Consider the following 22003-nt stretch of genomic DNA (forward strand, 5'->3'; position numbering starts at 1 on the left):
GCACATACCTGCCGTGCGACGTCCCTCTGGCCGGCGACCCGCCTCCTTCCTTAGGGGGGCGGGTCGTGCGGCGTCACAGCAACGTCACACGGCAGGCGGCCAATTGAAGCGGAGGGGCGGAGATGAGCAGGATGTAAACATCCCGCCCACCTCCGTCCTTCTAATTGCAGCCGGCGGTGATGTTCCTCGCTCCTGCGGCTTCACACACAGCGATGTGTGCTGCCGCTGGAGCGAGGAACAACATCGTACCAGTCGCACCATCGGCATTATGGAAATGTCGGAGGCTGCAGCGATGATACGATAACGACGCTTTTGCGCTCGTTCATCGTATCAAAAAGGTTTTACACGTTGCGATATCGACTGCGACGCCGGATGTGCGTCACTTTCGATTTGACCCCATCAGCATCGCACGTGCAATGTCGCAACGTGCAAAGCCCGCCCTAAGAGAGGAATAACACCACTAGAGAAGAAAAGAACTCCAGAATTCTATTGAAGACATCTACTAAATAGACATGTCAAAAGAGCTGACAAATACAGAGCAATTTATCAGTAATTACTACATTTGTTCTGAAAAGTAATACATTTTTGTGTCAAAATTGCCCTTTTTCAGTGGTTCTTAAGTGCGCAGCTTTCTTTATACACAAATGATTATTGCATGCAGGATGTTGTCTTTCATTATGGATGAGAGCCAGCAAAGAGTCTTCACAGGGAAAGTTGTAGATCAGAAGTCAGCTGGAGGCGCCTGGCGTGGGTGTAAGGATGTAGAAAAATGACAGTCACATTTACTCACATTTGGGTCATAGTTGTCTAACCTCTGACACTAATACAGAGTGTTGCTGTTTCTTTTTTGTTCTCCAGAATGGTAACACCGCTCTCGCCATTGCTCGAAGATTGGGCTACATTTCAGTGGTCGATACTTTGAAGGTTGTGACGGAAGAGACTCTGACAACTGTGGTAAGTGGATTTACTTATAGTGCTCCTGCTACCAGATACTGTAATAATGTGCTAACATATTCTATACAGGGTGTGACTGGTTTGGTCACATCGAAACAAGCTGATCACTAGATGTTCCAGTTATCACCTCCACTGTCAACTTGTCTGCTATACTAAAATATTGCATTTATCATGAAATAATAATTATGGAATATATTGTTTAGAGTTGTTCCTCTGTTAGTCTTGTATAAATAAATTACCAAGAGGGTGGTACTATTTCTCTTGTCAGTAGGATGTGTTGGTACACAGTCTGGCAAAGGGGCGGACATACTATTGGTGCAACCTATGCAGCTGCAAAGGGGCCCAAGAGATAGGGGGCCACTTCTCCCCCCAAAGCAGGTGGATTTGTGCATTATGATGAGCTATTGGACTACAAAGGGCCCAAGAACTGTACTTGTGTTGCGCCCCTGAAGCCATCAGGGAGCTACAAGGTACTGCATCACCCACCAGGATGCAGGGCCTACTCCCTAGAGACCCAGAAGACCAGTGTCGGTAACAACCAAACACTCCAGATAATCCCTGTTTTTCCCCAATTACCCCCCCATAGAATGGTAACAGGCTAGGGTCGGACCAATGCATGGCTGCCTAGAGGTGGAGCCAATCCAGTCCACTAGACGACCAGGTGGGAGGGGCAGACTGTGGAGACAGACAGAGTGTGTGTCAGTGGCAGTGAAAGAGAAAGGAAGGACTGTCAAGAGTGTAGCAGTGAGCTGAGGGCCCAGATAGTTAGTTGCCGGTGGAGTATGGTGGAGTATTCCTGGAACTACACACCAACGGGGTACAGCATCCTAGGTCAGGCAAACCTGATAAAATCTGCTTAGTGAGGGGATCATCAAGAACCTCACTGACCTTGAACTTTGGGACACAGTAGCAACGGGAGAACCAGGGAGGGGACAGGACCAGAGACTCCAACCCCACAGGGTTCACGCTACCGTCATACGGACTGCTGTAGAAGACAACCAGGAGGGGACCCCCAGCTGCTCCAAGCCACAGGGACCCACCAACCAAAGACAGGTGCAGAGGAAAGAAGCCACCAGGTCACTAAACCGGCACTGGAACAAAGGGGACCTGCGGTTAAGACCAGCCAGCCTTGGGTGACCAGTTACCAGCTTACTGTGAGTAAAGGAACCAGTTACACTGCAACCCCTTTTATGGCCTACCTTCTTTCAACACCCTTCTACCTCACCTATCCTCTGGGGCCTTGCCCAGCTTGCGGAGGGCCTAACATCCAGGCTGCTACCAACACCAGCCCCAGTAGTGAAAACTGTGCAGCAGCGGCTCCATCCACATAACTGCAAGTGGCGTCACGTGTGAACTTTATTCAACAATCCCCTGTAAATATTCCCCTTTTTAAAAAAACACTCAGGGCACGGAAACGGGCAACGGCCACCAAAGTGACATTCCCCAGTTATTCACCGCCCGGGACCGAGTACCCCATAACCCTGGGCGACACACTTGAACAATTGGCCCTCTTCTGTCTGTGTCCCCCTTGGTCTGGACATTTCAGAGTTTGACGTTATATACCCACTGATTGTAGGAATTGTAACATGTCAGTTTGAGCATTCATTGCCAAGATTAGTAGCAAAGGAATGGGAAAATATAGAATTCGGAGAAACGTTTTATTTTATGGAGATTACAGAATTAGGATTTGTGCACTCAGAGTTTTTTGGAGGCGGTCAAAAAAATGACAAGTTTTCTAGTGGAAATCGCTTCAGGAAATGGTCCTTCTTTGGAGAGTCTTTGGAAAAGTTTCCTAAAGCTTTGCAGATTTTTGGGCAGAGTCTAGTATGAAGTGGATTCCACAAGTAGATGCTTCAAAAAAGTGATATGCACATTCTTGTCACCAACCAGGAGTCTTTTGAAACCTGAAGCAGGAAAAAATGCCAAAACAGTGATGTAACCAACAGTCTCACAACATATTTGCTACAATGAATGCCATTATACTGCCATAAACTACCGGTATATCAGAAAACCTCTGATTTTCCTTTTTGGCATACTGAACACAAAACATGTACCAAATTTATTGAGGTGTGCATCTCTAGGTACATTTGGCAGCTTGGATTGTTGTTCTAAACTGCCTTGATAAACTTTCCCTAGATTTAGGCAGCACTATCTATAATTGCTAATAGTGTCTACATTTACAATATATACACTGGAGATCAAAATTAGAGGACAATGTATGATCACTTGCTTTTTTCAGAAATAATGTAATGTACATTTGTCGCGGGCGGAGGAGGGGACGCTGCGCTCTCCCTCTGCTCGGGTCCGGCCGCCGCTGCTGCTGCGGCCTCTGCTGCTCGGTGGCTCGAGCGATGTGCCGGATCCCGGGGACTCGAGCGGCGCTCCTCGCCCGTGAGTGAAAAGGGGCTTGGTTTAGGGGATTTATTGTCCGTGACGCCACCCACGGTTGTGGTGATTGTGTGGACACCACCGCTGCTCTGTATGGGGATCCCGGGAGTGATGGTATGGAGCAGCTAGATGTGGGCCCTCCCCTCCGTGGGTAGGGGGGATGGTGGTCCCGGGGCCCGATGATGGAGAGTTAGGATGGTTGACAGGCGGGTTATGGGGCCTGTTGAGGTGCAGGGGCGCAGGGGCAGCGCTGTGCCGCACGGCACGGAGGTACTCACTCAGCCCAAGGATGATGACACAGTTCACGGTAAACAAGCGGTTGGTTGGACGGCTCCCTCGGACGGCTGCGGTGTTGATGTTCCCTGCAAGTTAGCGGTGACTGTCTCTTTCCTGCACCTAAATACGGTTGTTGGTAGCGATGGATTCCCACCGGTAACCCGCTCCCCAGCTTGGATATGAGCCGGAGGAGCCCCTCTTTTGCCCGCAGGCGCTGGCCCTGAGAAACTGGTGCCTTGGCGGTGGCGGTGTCTCTCCAATATGGTTGGACGGTTGCCTTCAATCGGGACTTTGGCTGTTGGGAAACCCAGGAGGTCCCCTTCACTGATGGATTTGGCAAATTCACGGCGACTCCTAGCCTTGCCGGGATCCGAAAGGCCCCTGCCAATGGTGCTGGCTTCTCTTCGTATACCGTTCCGGTACCGCCGGGCCACCACCCGTCCACGGTCCTTTCGGCAACCTCCGATCAGCCTCTCCTGCAAACGGTCACCGCCGTCTGCCAACCCTATTGTCTCAGTCCGGGGCACACACCCAGACCAACCTCAGGCTCTTAACTGTCACTTTCTCTTCCACCTTAACGCCTCTCTCTTGCTCCTCTACCACTTCACTTCAACTCTAAAACTCATCTACAACTAATCTGCCTGGTTTTCCCGCCTCAAGGGCTGTGAACTCCTCGGTGGGCGGAGCCAACCGCCTGGCCCACCCCCTGGTGTGGACATCAGCCCCTGGAGGAAGGCAACAAGGGTTTTGTGTTCTGACCTTGGTGTTCCTGCAGGGAATGTGGGGTGTGTGGTGGTGTCATGACCTGTGACCCCTGGCTTGCCCAGGGCGTCACATTCCCCCTTAGCAAAACGCAGACCGTCCTCGGGCTGCCCGTCCAACACCGGTTTTATTTATTTATTTATTTTTTTGAAAAAGATAAGAAAAACAAGACATACAAATATAGTAACATCATCCGACAGCGGGAGGCACTTTTCCTTAAACGTTACGGTAACATTTTAAACGGTTGCTGCTGCCGCTCTCTCCCACCCAAGTAACCTGGCCCTGATGCTGCCTCTAAGAAACAGGCAGCACCCCTTGACCCCAGTCCTGAACCAAATTACCCGAGCGGGATCTGTCCTTCCCCTCCAGAGGGTAGCCACCGGTTCCGGTGGTGGCTGGGCCCCAGCCTGCTCCACTGCGGGCCCTCCCTCCAACCTGCCTCTCCGGAGGCGGTAACGGTAGCTGCAACAAACATATTTTATTTACATGCCACTAATCTTTGTGGTTGCCCTGCAAGTTCTCGGGCCTGTTCATAGAGAGTTCCCTATGCATAAAATGTGGATGATCCCCACGGGGACAACGGTGCCGGCAACGGCCGGTTCAATCACGGTGCTGACAATCAGGTTATTGTTCGGTAATCATTTACTTTCATTTCAACTTGCAAACTTAAAACTTTCAACACACAGGTGGTCCCAACGGGGACTGTGCAACGGTGCTCCACTGCCATCACTCAGAGTTCTCGGCATCAGCTTGGGGAAGAGGTGCGGCGCTCACACGGGCCTCCTGGCTGCCCCTCAACTTTGCATCCAGCGCAAACCACCCCCTCTCCCCACAGTGCCGGGTGTACTGAACCAAGTCGCCCGGCATAAGGTTACGACCTGGGTGCTCCTCCGGGAGATGGGCATTCACATCCCGCCGGGCTATGAACACTTCCGCCTCCAGGCCCGGTTCATAAATGAATCCATAGCCCCGGCGGACATCAAACCGCCTCACCTGCCCTTCATACAACGGGCCGCGGACATGGAAGGTAGCTTGTCTTAGGCTCTCCTTCTCCCGGATCGTACGGGCCACCATCTCCGCCTTCTTTTTTTCCCTCTCCTCGATTTCCAGGCCCAACGGTACCGGCTCCCTGTCCCAGTACGGCGCTGCTGTGAGCTCCGGCGCACGGGTTGGGCCCCGCGAGACCTCTCGGACGCTGCCCACTACTGTTGATCTGGGCGGCAGGTCCCGTGGTGACTTGGCCTTGGACGCCACCTTGCAGCGGCAACCCGGCGCAACCTCAGCCGAGGTGTGGGGGATGGGCACAGGGGCTTTCCTCTGCTGGGCCTTCGGCACGGAGCGGGCTGTCGGCTCCGGCTCGGGGAACTTTTTGGGGGACGCCTCTGGTTCGGGCTTCGGGGTTTTCCAGGGCAGCACCTCCGGGCGGCTACCGGCTCCGGCTGCAGGTCGGCCCGCTGGGGCGGGCATGCTGGGTATCGCTACCGGTTGCGGTGGCAGCGGGCCTAGTGGCGGGGTCACGGCTTCCGGGACGGGTGGCGAGGGAGGCAGCAGGGTGAGAGGGTTTAGACCGGGTCCCGCAGCCGCGATGACCGGCCCTTCAAGGGCATCGGGGCGTGGGTCACTCACCCTCCCATCCGCAGCTTCCTCCTCGCTTCTCCGCACGGTCGCTATGACATCCGCCATGTCGGTCTCCCACTCCTCCATGAGGAGCTGCATCTTGACCTGCAGCCTCTGGTAGAGCTGCGCGGTCCGGATCTCCACCCACGCCGCGGTTTCAGGCGCAGGGGCCACGGTGCTTCGGGACGGCATCCACATGTTGCTGGCGGCCTCTCCCAGGAACAAGATGGCTGCAGAGTCCTGGCGTCCCTGCTTTTATAGCCGCGGCTACATGCGACCAGTCGCCATTTCGTCCCCCTTAGCCTTTTTCCGGCCCCTCCTCTATCTGGGCGAGGTTTTGGTCTTCGCGCCTCCACTACTCGAGAAGACGCTCGAGCGGGTACTTTTCGCGCCAAAGATGGCGGCTTCTGAAATTTTGCGGCCGGACACCTTCGGCGATAACAAGGCGCACCTCTACCAGACGGCAGAGCGGTAAGATCCTGTTCGTGACGCCAAGTTGTCGCGGGCGGAGGAGGGGACGCTGCGCTCTCCCTCTGCTCGGGTCCGGCCGCCGCTGCTGCTGCGGCCTCTGCTGCTCGGTGGCTCGAGCGATGTGCCGGATCCCGGGGACTCGAGCGATGCTCCTCGCCCGTGAGTGAAAAGGGGCTTGGTTTAGTGGATTTATTGTCCGTGACGCCACCCACGGTTGTGGTGATTGTGTGGACACCACCGCTGCTCTGTATGGGGATCCCGGGAGTGATGGTATGGAGCAGCTAGATGTTGGCCCTCCCCTCCGTGGGTAGGGGGGTTGGTGGTCCCGGGGCCCGATGATGGAGAGTTAGGATGGTTGACAGGCGGGTTATGGGGCCTGTTGAGGTGCAGGGGCGCAGGGGCATCGCTGTGCCACACGGCACGGAGGTACTCACTCAGCCCAAGGATGATGACACAGTTCACGGTAAACAAGCGGCTGGTTGGATAGCTCCCTCGGACGGCTGCGGTGTTGATGCTCCCTGCAAGTTAGCAGTGACTGTCTCTTTCCTGCACCTAAATACGGTTGTTGGTAGCGATGGATTCCCACCGGTAACCCGCTTCCCAGCTTGGATATGAGCCGGAGGAGCCCCTCTTTTGCCCGCAGGCGCTGGCCCTGAGAAACTGGTGCCTTGGCGGTGGCGATGTCTCTCCAATATGGTTGGACGGTTGCCTTCAATCGGGACTTTGGCTGTTGGGAGACCCAGGAGGTCCCCTTCACTGACGGATTTGGCAAATTCACGGTGACGCCTAGCCTTGCCGGGATCCGAAAGGCCCCTGCCAATGGTGCTGGCTTCTCTTCGTATACCGTTCCGGTACCGCCGGGCCACCACCCGTCCACGGTCCTTTCGGCAACCTCCGATCAGCCTCTCCTGCAAACGGTCACCGCCGTCTGCCAACCCTGCTGTCTCAGTCCGGGGCACACACCCGGACCAACCTCAGACTCTTAACTGTCACTTTCTCTTCCACCTTAACGCCTCTCTCTTGCTCCTCTACCACTTCACTTCAACTCTAAAACTCATCTACAACTAATCTGCCTGGTTTTCCCGCCTCAAGGGCTGTGAACTCCTCGGTGGGCGGAGCCAACCGCCTGGCCCACCCCCTGGTGTGGACATCAGCCCCTGGAGGAAGGCAACAAGGGTTTTGTGTTCTGACCTTGGTGTTCCTGCAGGGAATGTGGGGTGTGTGGTGGTGTCATGACCTGTGACCCCTGGCTTGCCCAGGGTGTCACATATTGATCAACGTTTTTTTTGTAAGGGGTACACCATGCCGCTAGAACAGTGTTTTACAAAAGATCCTGAATGCTTTGAATGACTTTAGCACATCTGCGGCCACATGACATCACTAGTCTCTCACACTGCTCTGGTGTGATTTTGGTCCACGCTGCTTCCAGTCTCTTCCACAGTTCTGTAACTGTTGTGGGTTTTTTGTCCATAACTTTGTCACCAAGAATTTACAAGAGGTTTTTTAATGGGTTTAGATCAGGACTCTGGGCAGGACATTTCATTATTTCAATGTTTTCTGTTTCAAGTAACTGCTTTTCCCATTTAGCAGTGTGAGGCTACTTTCACACTTGAGTTGGACAGCTTCCGTTGCTATCTGCAGCCTTGAGGAATTACGGTAACCGTTGCAGGAAACCGTTATATTCCTCATAAACTTCTATTAGCTACGGATAGCAACGGATGGTCTAGCGTTGCATCCACTGCACAACGCAGCATCGTTATTTTGACGCTGCGTCGGGCGGAAGGAAAGCAGCATGTAGCGTTTTTTGTGTCGTTAAAATAGCACACCTTGACGGATTCCATTGGAATCCACCACGGTGTCTAATGATTGTCTATGGTGGTGGTTTCCGCCGGTATGCGCTAAGCGGCGGAATCCGCTGACGGATTTCGTCACGTTCTACTGCGCATGCTCAGCATGTCCAGCAGAATGATCGAAATTGTTTAAAATCACTCCTGGTCTCTGTCCCCCCTCTCCCTCCCTCTCTCATACTCACCAATCACGGGCGCGACACTGCACAGCTGTCACAAAGCTCCGGTGGCTTTCCTCTTTTTGAAAAAGCCGTCCGCCCATTATTCAATCTCGTATTCACTGCTTCCCCCGCCCACCGGCGCCTATGATTGGTTGCAGTCAGACCCGCCCCCACGCTGAGCAACAGCTGTCTCACTGCAACTAATCACAGCCGCCGGTGGGCGGGTCTATAACGTGCAATACAATAAATAAATAATTAAAAAAAAAAACGGCGTGCAGTCCCCCCCAATTTTGATACTAGCCAAGGTAAAGCCACACGGCTGAAGGCAGGTATTCTCAGGATGGGAAGCCCCACGTTATGGGGAGCCCCCCAGCCTAAAAATATCATCCAGCAGCCGTCCAGAATTGCCGCATCCATTAGATGCGACAGTCCCGTGACTCTACCCGGGTCATCCCGAATTGCCCTGGTGCGGTGGCAATCGAGGTAATAAGAAGTTAATGGCAGCAGCCCATAGCTGCCACTAAGGATACCTTCCATGACTAACCTGTAAGTGAAAGTAAATAAACACATACACCCGAAAAAATCCTTTATTTTGAATAAAAGACAAAAAAACACCCTCTTTCACCACTTTATTAAAATCCCCAATTACCCCTCCAGGTTTAGCGTAATCCACACGGGGTCCCGCGATGCATCCCGCTCTGCTACATGAAGCTGACAGGAGCGGCACTAGAACACGGCCGCTCCTGTGAGCTCCACGCAGCAACTGAAGTGAATCGCGCTGTCAGCGGGGACGTCACTGAGGTAATGCCGGTGTGTGTGTGCGGGGATGATTGGTGCGGTAGTGTCGGGATGTGTGCGGTGCTGATGAGGGCTGTAGTGTCGGAATGTGTGTGGGAATGATGAGGGCTGTAGTGTCGGGGTGTGTGCGGTGAATATGAGGGCTGTAGTGTCGGGATGTGTGCGGGGATGAGGAGGGCTGTAGTGTCGGGATGTGTGCGGTAAAGATGAGAGCTGTAGTGTCGGGATATGTGCGGTGAAGATGAGGGCTGTAGTGTCGGGATGTGTTTGGTGAAGATGAGGGCTGTAGTGTCGAGATGTGTGCGGTGAAGATGAGGGCTGTAGTGTCAGGATGTGTGTGGTGAAGATGAGGGCTGTAGTGTCGGGATGTGTGCGGTTAAGATGAGGGCTGTAGTGTCGGGATGTGTTTGGTGAAGATGAGGGCTGTAGTGTCGGGATGTGTGCGGTGAAGATGAGGGCTGTAGTGTCAGGATGTGTGTGGTGAAGATGAGGGCTGTAGTGTCGGGATGTGTGCGGTTAAGATGAGGGCTGTAGTGTCGGGATGTGTGCGGTGAAGATGAGGGCTGTAGTGTCGGGATGTGTGCGGTGATGTATGTGGTAGTGTCGGGATGTGTGCGGTGATGATGTGGGCGGTAGAGTCGGGGTGTGTGCGGTGAAGATGAGGGCTGTAGTGTCGGGATGTGTGCGGTGATGATGTGGGCGGTAGAGTCGGGGTGTGTGCGGTGAAGATGAGGGCGGTAGTGTCGGGATGTGTGCGGTGATGTAGGCGGTAGTGTCGGGATGTGTGCGATGATGATGTGGGCTTGAGTGTCGGGGTGTGTGCGATGAAGATGAGGGCGGTAGTGTTCGGATGTGTGCGGTGATGATGTGGGCGGTAGTGTTGGGATGTGTGCAGTGATGTAGGCGGTAATGTCGGGATGTGTGCGGTGATGTAGGCGGTAATGTCGGGATGTGTGCGGTGATGTAGGCGGTAATGTCGGGATGTGTGCGGTGATGTCAGGATGTGTGCGGTGAAGATGAGGGCTCTCTCTCGGCTAAAGAAAACTTAACGCAACACGTTATTTCACTGGAATCTGTGGCCTTTATTATCACACTTTTTGCAAGGCATCCGTCACATGCGTTACACAACGCATTGTGATGGATGCCGTTCAACGCAAGTGTGCAACTAGCCTGACAGGGAGCATTGTCCTGCATTAAAATTGCTGGCTGATTGAGTGATGAACGCAAATAAGTAACCATGTGTTGTTGAAGAAGGTTCTGATCCACACTTGCATTCACTCTGCTATGTAGCTGTATGAGAGGTCCAACTCCTGCTGCAGAGAACATTCCTCAAACCATGACAGTTCCTCCACCACCGTTTACTGACTTGTTAACACACTTTGGGTTCAGTCCTTCTCCATTTTATCGACGAATATAATGTTTCCCATCAGACTCAAATAAATTAAACTTGCTTTCATCACTAAAATGAACTGTGGACCACTTCTACTCTGTCCACACAACATACTCCTTACCAAAGGTGAGTCTAGCCTTGTGATTCTTTCTGCTAATGAGAGGTTTGGTCACTGCAGAGTGGGCTTTCAGTCAAAATGCTCTTAAATATCATGACACTGTATGACAAGACAGATCCTTACTCTGTTCAGTGCTGAACTGGCGAGCAATTTCAGCTGCAGTGTTGAAACGTTTACCCATGGAGAGTTTCCGCATTATCCTGCCCTGTCTTTATTTGTCTTTAGAGGGCGGCCAGCCTTCTTGAGGGAATTGAAAGAGTTTGTGATGTTCTAAAGTGGCATTATTTTCGAAATCACAGACTTGAAATAACCAACTTCTCTTGCTATGGCTGATAGGGTCACCTCTTTGGTCTTAATCTGGACAACCTGCTGCTGGAGGGTTTCAGTCACTTTGGAACAGCACTCCATTTTTGCAAAGTCTGCAGAAACTGCAAAGTTAGGCTGCCAATGAAGCAGAATGTGTCAGATAATTAAGGAAATTAGCACCAGGTGCAGATTAACACCAATAACTTGCAGGTATCTGAAAGTGTTCTCTAATTTTGATCTGTGTTCTTTTTTATTTATCTCATTTACATTTTTATTATGTGCTTTGAAATAAATTCAATTTATGAAAAAAGGTTAAAATGCTGCGAGTTTACTCATATTAGGATATAATCACATAAGATTACACAATGGTCATAACATTTAGGGAATTGTATGGTGTTCTCTAATTGTGATCTCCAGTGTATGTGCCTGCTTACTGATGTCCCTTGCAATGCACCAACCTTTGATGGGGGTGAAAAAAAATCTCTATTTCCCTGTAGATTTACAGGAAATGCTTCTTGATTGATGTGAAAAAGTGCAGTAACTCCATTCACCTAGCATTGACAATGAGCAGGTGATGACACGTTCTGCTTTCCTGATGAGCGCCAAATCTCTGAGAGATGAGCTGCACAGCCCACAATGATTGAGGAGATTAGCAACCAGATAATTAAATCTGTTATTAGAGTTGCAATCTACATGAAAGCCGTTTCCTGTTCTAACTATTGCATTATTTTATGTGTGGATATATAGATTTACACATTTATTATGCCAATAGATTAAAGCTTGTTGGCTGGAAATACCAATCTCATTAAATCAGCGCTCAGTTCTGCTGGCTTCAAAATAACACAGTTTGGCCAAAAGATCTGGCAGCTCTTCAGAGACCTAGTATGTGACTGGGGATCTGAGGGGCGACATTTCCCCTGGAGAAGAGTGCTAAGCAAGTGTGAGGAGACTTATAGGCCATGCAGTGCTCCTCTAGGAATTGAAGGGGAACCTGTCAGGTCACCTATGCCCTCCAACCTAGCAGCATTAACTCCTCTAAGCCCAAATTCCCTCCCTAACCAGCCCTGTATAATGCTATTCACTAATAAGAATGTTTAAAAAAAACGACTTATAAACCTCACTTTTCCTATGCTAGTTAGGCCTGTGCCTAGTTCCAGGAGCGTACATTCCCTTGACTTGTTGGCCTTCTTTCCCTGTTAGCACACGCCTGTGGCGTCACCACAGCTCCTTTCGGCTGCGTCGGTGAGACTCAAAGCTGAGTGGACACGTCCCGGCTTCATTATGCACACTGCTGTAGCACCCAGGGATATTAGGCACTCGGTTTCGGGCAGTACAGGTTTTGGGGAAGTCACGGTGGTGGCCGTTACCTGGTTCCGTGCCCTAGGCCCTTTTTGTAATGGGGATATTTACAGGGAAGAATAAGATAATGTTCACATGTGACGCCACTTGTGATGTTGCGGCTAAGTGTAGGGAGCCGCCGCTGCAGAATGTCTCGACTGGTGCTGGTGGTATTGGCAGCTAGAATGGTAGACCCTCCGCAAGTAGGGTTTTGCCTAGACATAGTGCAACTGGTTTACTCACTGCTGGTAGATGTTGACTGGTTGCCCAAGGCCAGCTAGTTTCACCTCCAGGTCCCCTTCGTCCCAGTGCCAGTTTAGTCTCTGGTACATTCTTCCCCTGCACCTGTCTCTGGTAAGTGGGTCCCCGTGGTATGGAACAACTGGGGGTCCCCATTCTGTGGTTTGTCCACTGCTGTCCGCCTGACGGTAGCGTAAACCCTCTGGGGTTGGAGTCTCTGGTCCTATCCCCGGTACTCCCATTGCTACTGAGTCTTTGGATTCTTTAGGGTCAGCAATGTCCTTGATGGTCCCCTTGCTGCGCAGGTGTTACCAGGTTGGCCTGGAGCTCTTTCCTGTCCTAGGGTCCTGTACCCCGTTGATGCGTAGTTAGTTCCGGGAGTACGCCACTGTACTCCACCGGAAACCACTTCTCCTGGGTACCAGATCACCGTTAACCCGTGACAGACCGTCTCCTCTGTCAACTCTCTCACTGTCTGCTCCCTTTCACTGCAGACTTCCTTCTCTCTACTGTCTTCCTGTGTTCTGACTACTCTCCACAGTCTGCCCCTCCAACCTGGTCAACTAGTGGACTGGATTGGCTCCACCTCTAGGCGGCCATCCATTGGTCCCACCCTAGCTAAGTACCATTGTATGGGGGATTGTTGGGGAAAAACTGGGATTACCTGGGTTTTTGTTGGTACCAGCACTGGGGTTCTGGGTCCCTAAGGGGGTAGGCCCTCCATCCTTGTGGGGATACAGAACCTTGTAGCATCCTGATGGTTTCAGAGGCGCTACACTGCGCACGACTGGAAGTTCAGGTGACGGGTCACATACATGTCTTCGGAACATCCGGTCATGCACAGTGCGCCTAATGAAGCCGCAGAGTGTATACCTCACTTCAAAGGCACACTAACGTGAACAAAATGAGCAAGATTTCCAGGAGCTGGCAGTGACGCTATCTCATGAAAATCATGTTATCACGCCCACAGGGGTGTGATAACCTGAATAAAGGACCAACTAGGAGAGAAACTTAGGAGCCTGTGAATAATCACAGACCTAATTAGCATGGGGACAGCAAGGTTTACAAGTGTTTTTTTTTTTAAAACATTCATTTATTGATTAGCGTTACACAGGGCTGGTTAGGGAAGGAATTTGGGCATACAGGCGTGAATGCTGCTAGGTTGGGGGTCATAGGGGACCTGACAGGTTCCCTTTAAGTATGCAAACGGCATCTTACATGTTAGTGTGCAAATTTCCTTTTCAGAATGAAGAGGATGATCTCTGTCACCACTGATGAATGTATCAATCCTAAAAGTTAAAATATACCCTTTAACGAGCCTTGACACATGGTTTAATATACAAAGCCAATGTAGACACTATTTGTAGAGACTAGCCAAATCAGATCTCCTGCTTTGCTCCGAGGAGAGGCAACGCCCTGTGTCAGCAAAGGAAGACTCTGGTTTGGCTTGTTATCCTTAGTTATGTGGAAGAGCTTGTTAAAAAGTCGTTATTGACTTTTAGGATTGCTACATGCAATTTTTGGTGACAGAGGTCAAGTCCTCTTTCTTCTGAAGAGGCTATTTGCACACTAGTATGTGACCTTCAGGACCTTCGGGTTGGGCTTAGTGGAGTAGTTTAGAGCTAAATATTTGATAATAACCTATCCATAGGATCGGTCATCCGTATGAGTTCAATGAGGATTCTACATCCTGAACCCCCAAGGATTCAGCTAAAATCTGCTCCAGTAGTGGCCGTATGTGAGCCATCTATGGAGAACACCGCAACTCCATAGATCATATAGTGGCCACTGCTGAGTACTGCAGTTTATCTCTTGTATGATTACTGGTGGTCCCAGAGCTTAGATGTATATTGTTGTCATATGTCAACAAAATAGGAATACCCATCTAATGACTGGATGGCCTATATATGAATGCCTGAATATTCAGCATTATTTTAATACTAGTGATGTCAGAATAATCAAAATATTCACATAGGCACACCAGTTTGTACTGGGTTAATACTTCCTAATGCAAGAAGTGGGTGGATTTCTTCAGTGGGGCAATGACCAAATCCATCACTATGCACAGTAAACCATGAGATAGGTTTTACAACACCACATTGATGTCAAAGAGAAACCTACGCTTTATTAAAATGGAACTAACTGTATTAAGTTATAATATTATATTTTATAAATAAAAAAAAATCAAAAAACTGCAAACTTTTTTTTCTAAAGAAATGTAGATAATGGATGAGACAATTAAAGGGTTATTCTCAATATGTGTCTTCAGCAGCACACTGCTCCACAGCCTCTTCACTTCATTGTTGCTGGGGGCACAGGCTCCTCCTTGAGTGACAGTTCTGATTCAGTAGCTTCGTCTAAAGCGGGCTTTACACACTGCGATATTGGTCCCGATATCGCTAGTGTGGGTACCCGCCCCCATCTGTTGCGCGACACGGGCAAATCGCTGCCTGTGGTGCACAACATCGCCCAGACCCGTCACACATACTTACCTGCCTGGCGACGTCGCTGTGACCGGCGAACCGCCTCCTTTCTAAGGGGGCGGTCCGTGTGGCATCACAGCGACGTCACTGAGCGGCCGCCAAATAGAAGCGGAGGGGCGGAGATGAGCGGGACGTAACATCCCGCCCACCTCCTTCATTCCGCATTGCGGGCGGGAGGCAGGTAACGAGAGCTTCCTCGTTCCTGCGGTGTCACACGGAGCGATGTGTGCTGCTGCAGGAACAAGGAACAACCTCGTTACTGCTGCAGTAACGATTTTTGAGAATGGACCCCCATGTCACCGATGAGCAATTTTGCACGTTTTTGCAACGATGCAAAATCGCTCATCGGTGTCACACGCAACAGCATCGCTAATGCGGCCGGATGTGCATCACCAAATCCGTGACCCCAACGAGTTCGCATTAGCGATGTCGTAGCGTGTAAAGCCCCCTTTAGGCTACGCTCACACGAGTGTGAAAAATGGACGAGTGCAATGCGAGAAAATCTCACATTGCACTCTGACTAATGTTAGTCAATGAGGGAGAGCAGTTGGTCAGCTTTTTCCTCATCCAGATTCTGGATGCGAGAAAAGTCGCAACATGCTGCAATTTACTGCGAGAGCCGTTTCACTCAAACCCATTGAAGTGAATGGTTGCGAGAGAAACATCGGACTGCACTCGGATGTTTTCCCAGTGCAGTGTGATATACGCATAGGCTCACTAATGGAGAAGATAGGGGGAATAACCCCTCCCTCTCCTGCGCAGCGCCCGCCCTCAGCTTTACAGCTGTGACCCAATTGCAAGATTGGGTCACAGTAGCATGACACTCTGCTCACGCTCGCAGCAGAGCCTAAGCTGGGGTCATTAGCATATCATATCTGATGCTGTCTCATTGGATGCCATACGCTAGTGTGACTCCAGCCTTATGCTGGGGTCACACATAGCGACGCAGCAGCGATCACGACGGGCAACCTGACCTTATCAGGATCGCTGCTGCGTCGTTACATGGTCGCTGGTGAGCTGTTAAACAGGCAGATCTCACCAGCGACAAGTGACCAGCCCTCAGCCAGCAGCGACGGGAAGCGGTGCTGCGCTTGGTAACTAAGGTAAATATCGGGTAACCAAGGGCTTGGTTACCCAATATTTACATTGGTTACCAGCGCACACAGCTTAGCGCTGACTCCCTGCACGCCAGAGTACACATCGGGTTAATAACCAAACCCTTGTTTATTTACCCGATGTGTACTCTGGCGTGCAGGGAGCAGGGAGCCGGCAGCACAGGCAGCGTGAGAGCGGCAGACGCTGATAACGAAGGTAAATATCAGGTAACCAAGGAAAGGGCTTCCCTTGGTTATCCGATGTTTACCTTGGTTACAGCTTACCGCAGGCTGCCAGAAGCCGGCTCCCTGCTCGCTTCAGTTCGTCGCTATCTCTCGCTGTCACACACAGCGATGTGTGCGTCACAGCGGGAGAGCAACGAGCAAAAAATGAAGCAGGACATTCAGCAATGACCGGCGACCTCACAGCAGGGGCCAGGTCGTTGCTGGATGTCACACACAGCGACAGTGACGGGACGTCGCTGCTACGTCACAGAAAATAGTGACGTAGCAGCGACGTCGTTGTCGCCGTGTGTGACACCACCTTTACTGCTGAGCTTCATCTTGCTACTGTGACACATTAGTGGTCTGTCAGTGCTTGTTCTTAAGTCTTCACTGTGATCACTATATTTGCATATAGAGATAACAGGGCCTTTGAACAATAAGAGAACTGCTCTGGAAATTGCCAATATGGGGGATTGTGATTATGCATGACTGATAGCAGCTCTGGGTCAGGAGCTGACAGGGAAGGGGAGGTGAGCATTTGTCTTTCTGCTACATAGAAGTCAGTGGGCTGGAGAGAGACGACTAATATCTTAGGCATTAACTCTTCAGCCTGCAATGTAGCTGCTTGCACACTCTGGTGATCGGATTTCTTGATAACAAGCTATATAAACTATGTAAAATATGAGTTCTCATTGCAGGAGAAGTAAAGCAGATACAAAAGGCAGTCAATTGCAAATTTGATTAACCGTTTTGTACTTATTTTCTTTTGTTCTAGAGCTTTGCAGACTTTTATGTCTTAAAGTAAACTACAAGTAAACCCCGGTGTAGACTGATCTTGTGAACATGCGTTTCGATCATAGCGTTGCCCTTTTTTTGCTAGCCTACAGTGAGGAGGATTGCCTCCCACTTGGTGGTTCGTGTTTGGCTGATTTATGACCACTGCTACTTACAAACTCCTCTCGATCTTCTGGATCGGTGATACCATCTGACTGCAGGAAAAGTTCTTTAGGTCCCCTTCACACATCCGTTAAAAACCATGCATGTTTTTCACGGACGTGTCAGAGGTGCGTTTTGCCCTCCGTGACCCGTGTTTATGGGCTACGTGTGTTCTCCGTGTGTTTTCCGTATTAACACACGGAGAGCGAGAACTTTCAACTCACCTGTCCCTGGCATCGCTGTCCATGGTTCTGATCTTTGGTCTCCAGCCCTGCCGACTCCCCGCTGCTGCTGCTTCCGGCCGCAGTGAAGTGAATATTAAATGAGCATAATGAGCGGCGGTCGGCAGCAAGTGACAGCAGCGGCAGAGACAGGATGGCTGGAGAAGGTGAATAAAGTTTTGTTATTTTTTTTCTCTGACACGTGAGTTTTCTCCAGCGCGTGTCACTCGGGACCGCATCCACACTACATCTGTGAGGTCCGTATGCGGGCCGTGTGACACCCGTGATGCCGGAGAAAACGTGGACATGTCTACGTGTGGAACACATGGACACGTGTATGCTCCACATGTACACACGTTCCATGGCAAAACACGCACGTGGGAACAGACCCATTGATTTTAATGGGTCTACATGTACCCGTGTCTCCGGTACGTGCTGGAACGGACCTAACACGTACCGGGGAGACACGTGCGTGTGAAGGGGGCCTTAGGCACAGTACCCTTCCTTTAGGTCTGGATGTAATAATCACGATATCTATGCTTGTGTTGAAGTTTCTCAGGGTTTGGAGCACACGTGTTATACGCATCGTAAATCTTTTATCAACTCCAGGGATTGCGCGTCTCTTGGCGTGAAAGCCGCCACACACACACAACACATCATCTTGCTGCTTTTCCAACTATGTTATCATACTTGGCTTGGTACATCCTAAAGTTAACACAGAAAGTGATAGTTTCTTTTTTTTTTTTATCCAACAGATGGTGACTGAAAAGCATAAAATGAATGTTCCGGAAACAATGAACGAGGTCCTGGACATGTCAGATGATGAAGGTATGGGAACTATGCATATCCTTCCTTTAATCTGTGTCATCACCAGTTCTAGGAAGAGTTTCAGCTGATAACTTTTTCCCTCCCTTAATGAATATCTTTAGATCTGAATCCAATATTCCTGAAATCTTGGAGCTACAAAATAACTGTGACAAAAGCCGAATCAGAAGACTGAGCGGAGTAGTTATGGGTGTGCAGAGGTAGCAGCAGGGACTGCCGCCTGTGTTGGACCCTATGTAGTACCCTCTATAGGCCGCCACTCCCAATATCCCAATATGATATCCGATCATTCAATGTATGCACAGATAGTCATATCATATATAATATGGTGTCCAAATAACTGTGACATGGGTTGGACAGTAACTTTCCTACAGTGTACAGATGACCATACCAGACAATGCCTCATTAAAAGTGCCATACAGTATGGTATATTAATAACAGTATCATACATTTCTTGGTGATTACAAGCTTTGGGTGCCAGATAATTTAAAGAATTCTTTCTAAAATGTAGCTAACAGCAGGCAGTAATAGAGTAATTATATGTCATCTTTCACATACCGGGCCATTCCTAGGCCACGAACACTATTTGCCAAAGACAATTTAGAGGTACCCTAACTAAAGACTTATATTAAAATATAACTTTTAATCTGTCTATTAAATTATATATAACCCACATTAAAAGTGCAGCGAGCAGGGGTGCTACCAATCATATCTATAAATAGTATTCAAAAGGGTGATTTATCTAATATATCCGTGGATTATACACATTATAAGCACACCCTATTTGAATCCTTAAGCACAGGCCCTACTTCTGCATGTTAAAATTGTTCAATTCTCAGCCTCCCTAACATGTTTCGCCACAACTGGCTTCATCAAGGGATAGACAGGATATATATATATATATATATATATCATTATAGCATCTATCCCCTGATGAAGCCAGTTATGGCGAAACATGTTTTGGAGGCTGAGAATTGAACAATTTTAACATGCAGAAGTAAGGCCTGTGCTTAAGGATTCAAATAGAGTGTGCTTATAGTGTGTATGATCCGCGGATATATTAGATAAATCCCCCTTTTGAATACTATTTATAGATATGATTGGTATCACCCCTGTTCTCTGTGCTTTGAATATGGGTTATATATGATTTAATAAACAGATTAAAAGTTACGTTTGAATATGTCTTTAGTTAGGGTACCTCTCAATTGCCTTTGGCAAATAGTGTTCATGAAGTAACCCTACCCTGAGGTAATGCAGCTAAGGTAATTTGTATTCCTAAACCACAACTCCAGTGGTCCCCATTGATCCTGCCGCTGTTTACACGCCATACATCATTTTTGTGACTGCTGTTTCCACAAAATGTTGTTTTCTGCTGTTACATACAATACATGCTAACTTCACTACTGATTGGCTGCAGCGGTCATGTGAATGATAGACATAGTGTCATTGCTGCAGTGACCAAAGTTATGGTTAATTTATTAGGTTATAATATTACCTGAAATCAAATTTAAGAAAATCCCTTACAACTCCATTAAAGGGTTATTCCCAAATAAGTAAGTTCACTGCACGTCCTATGGCTGGCTCCCTCAAATGCATATTGAGTGGAGTTGTGGCTGCGCATGCGTGCTACCTCTCCCTTCATTGTCTATGGGACTGATTAGTACTGTGCTCTTCTATCTCCGGCAGTCCCATAGATAGTCCATGTTTGTCCAGCACACTATTTTGAGAAATGGTTTCAGAGCCCTATTCATTGGACTGGTGAAGGGCCCAGGGGCCAGAACCCCATCAATCCACAACTATTCATTGGATATGTGATAGCTTGCCCAGTTGGGAATTACCTTTTCAATAACTTAAGGAGTAACTAAACTTTTTTTTTAATAATTTTTAGGTAATTATTGTAACTTATGATCAGTATTTGCAAAGTTATGAACCTTTGTACTGTACTTCATTACATTATCTTTCTTCCTTTTCTCCCAAATTCCATGCTGAAAGGATTGTTTTAGCTGCTTAGTTCATGCACTTAGAGCAGCTGTTTTGAATTGCAGGTCTGGCAAATACCCAAACTCCAGTATGAGCGACTCTACTCCTCTCCACTGTGTTCAGACATTATTTACCAACAGACTTTCTATTTGAGCATGGGGTAGGGAAGCGCACACTGGAGGATGGACAGTTCAAAACAGCTACTGTAAATGGATGAACTAGGCAGCTGAAACAGCCATTTCAGCATGGAGTTTGGGAGAAAAGGAAGAAAGACAGGGTAACTAAAATTATCTTAGCTTTTTAAATGGATATATTCCTTTTTATGGTAAAGTACCCATCCTAAGTCTATGTGCACATGCTGCAGTTTTGTGTTTTTTTCACGCAAAATGCACCCTCTGGCAGAAAAACACACTTGGCATGTGTTTTTGCCATGTTTCGGTGCATTTTTGGCTACACCAAAAACGCATCAAAAACTGCACTGTGCGCACTGGGCCTTATAGTGGCATTTTTATTTTCCTATCTGTGCTGTGCAGTATAAATGTTTATTCCATTTGTGACCTAGCGACCACGAATCAACCACAAAGACACAAAGTTAGAAACAAAAATTAGACTTTTATTGGTGGATAGTGCCGATTTACCACTGGATCTACTGATAATTGTAATTTTTATGAAAGCTACCGGTCAGTCCTCATACTTTCTCATCTAAAATAGACGCAATGGCAGTCCTCCTGCCCTCCAAATAACATAGGACAAGAAGAACGCACGTTGATGTGTAAAATATTCTCTATTCGTGTGCAAAGGAAATGTGAATAATGTTTCTGTGCATCACATTGCTGCATTTTTTCCTCCATTCACTGTCTGTATTTACTTGAATTACACAGTGCGTAAAGCCAATGTACCTGAGATTCTCAGTGATGCAGAGTATTTATCAGAAGGGGATGAAGGTACAAAGCTTTATTCATCCGAGTGGATTCAACTAACATTTATTGGTAATTTGAGGCTCTCACAACAATGAGATTAAGGGTTAACCACAGGGTTTAGGTTCATCCTGTAACGGTAATGAATAAATAGCCGAGCGTTCCCATATAAAATGGAAGGAGTTATTGGGTTTTTCTAGTAAACCAAGTGCCATGAACATCCACTATCTTTAGACCCATGTAATATGTAATATAGGAATTTTTACCTAAAAAAATTACCAGAAATTATTTAAGTTAAAACCAAATTTAAAGGGAACCTGTCAGCAGATTTGGGGCCTATAAGCTGCGGCCACCACCACCGGGCTCTTAATATACAGCATTCTAACATGTTGTATATAAGAGCCCAGGCCGCTGTGTAGATCGTAAAAAGCACTTTATAATACTCTCCTAAAATGGTTGCTGCGGTGGAGTTGGGCCGTATAGGCGTCTCCGTTCTCCGTTGCCGGCGCCTCCTCTTTCGGCCATCTTCACCCCCTTCTGAAGCCTGTGTGCATGACGAGTCCTACGTCATACACACTCGCCAGTCCCACACAGGCGCACTACAATAGTTTGATCTGCCCTGTTCAGGGCAGATCAAAGTGCACGTGAGCAGGACC

The 22003-nt window shown here is 48.9% G+C and overlaps 1 protein-coding gene across 30 annotated transcripts in view; it reads left to right on the forward strand.

The window, feature by feature from the left end:
- ANK3 (ankyrin 3) overlaps nt 1–22003 on the forward strand; it is a 1059766-nt gene that overhangs the window by 858909 nt on the left and 178854 nt on the right. For 21 of the 30 annotated variants that reach the window (XM_075348673.1, XM_075348677.1, XM_075348666.1 and 18 more), the window contains 3 exons: nt 859–954; nt 18381–18453; nt 21312–21374. In XM_075348673.1, the coding sequence (XP_075204788.1) occupies nt 859–954; nt 18381–18453; nt 21312–21374 (232 nt within the window). The remainder of the gene's footprint in view (nt 1–858; nt 955–18380; nt 18454–21311; nt 21375–22003) is intronic. The other 9 variants (XM_075348678.1, XM_075348681.1, XM_075348682.1 and 6 more) reach the window with 1 other exon arrangement.

This window comes from Anomaloglossus baeobatrachus, chromosome 5 (assembly GCF_048569485.1).
Source record: "Anomaloglossus baeobatrachus isolate aAnoBae1 chromosome 5, aAnoBae1.hap1, whole genome shotgun sequence".
NCBI classification, from domain to species: Eukaryota; Metazoa; Chordata; class Amphibia; order Anura; family Aromobatidae; genus Anomaloglossus; species Anomaloglossus baeobatrachus.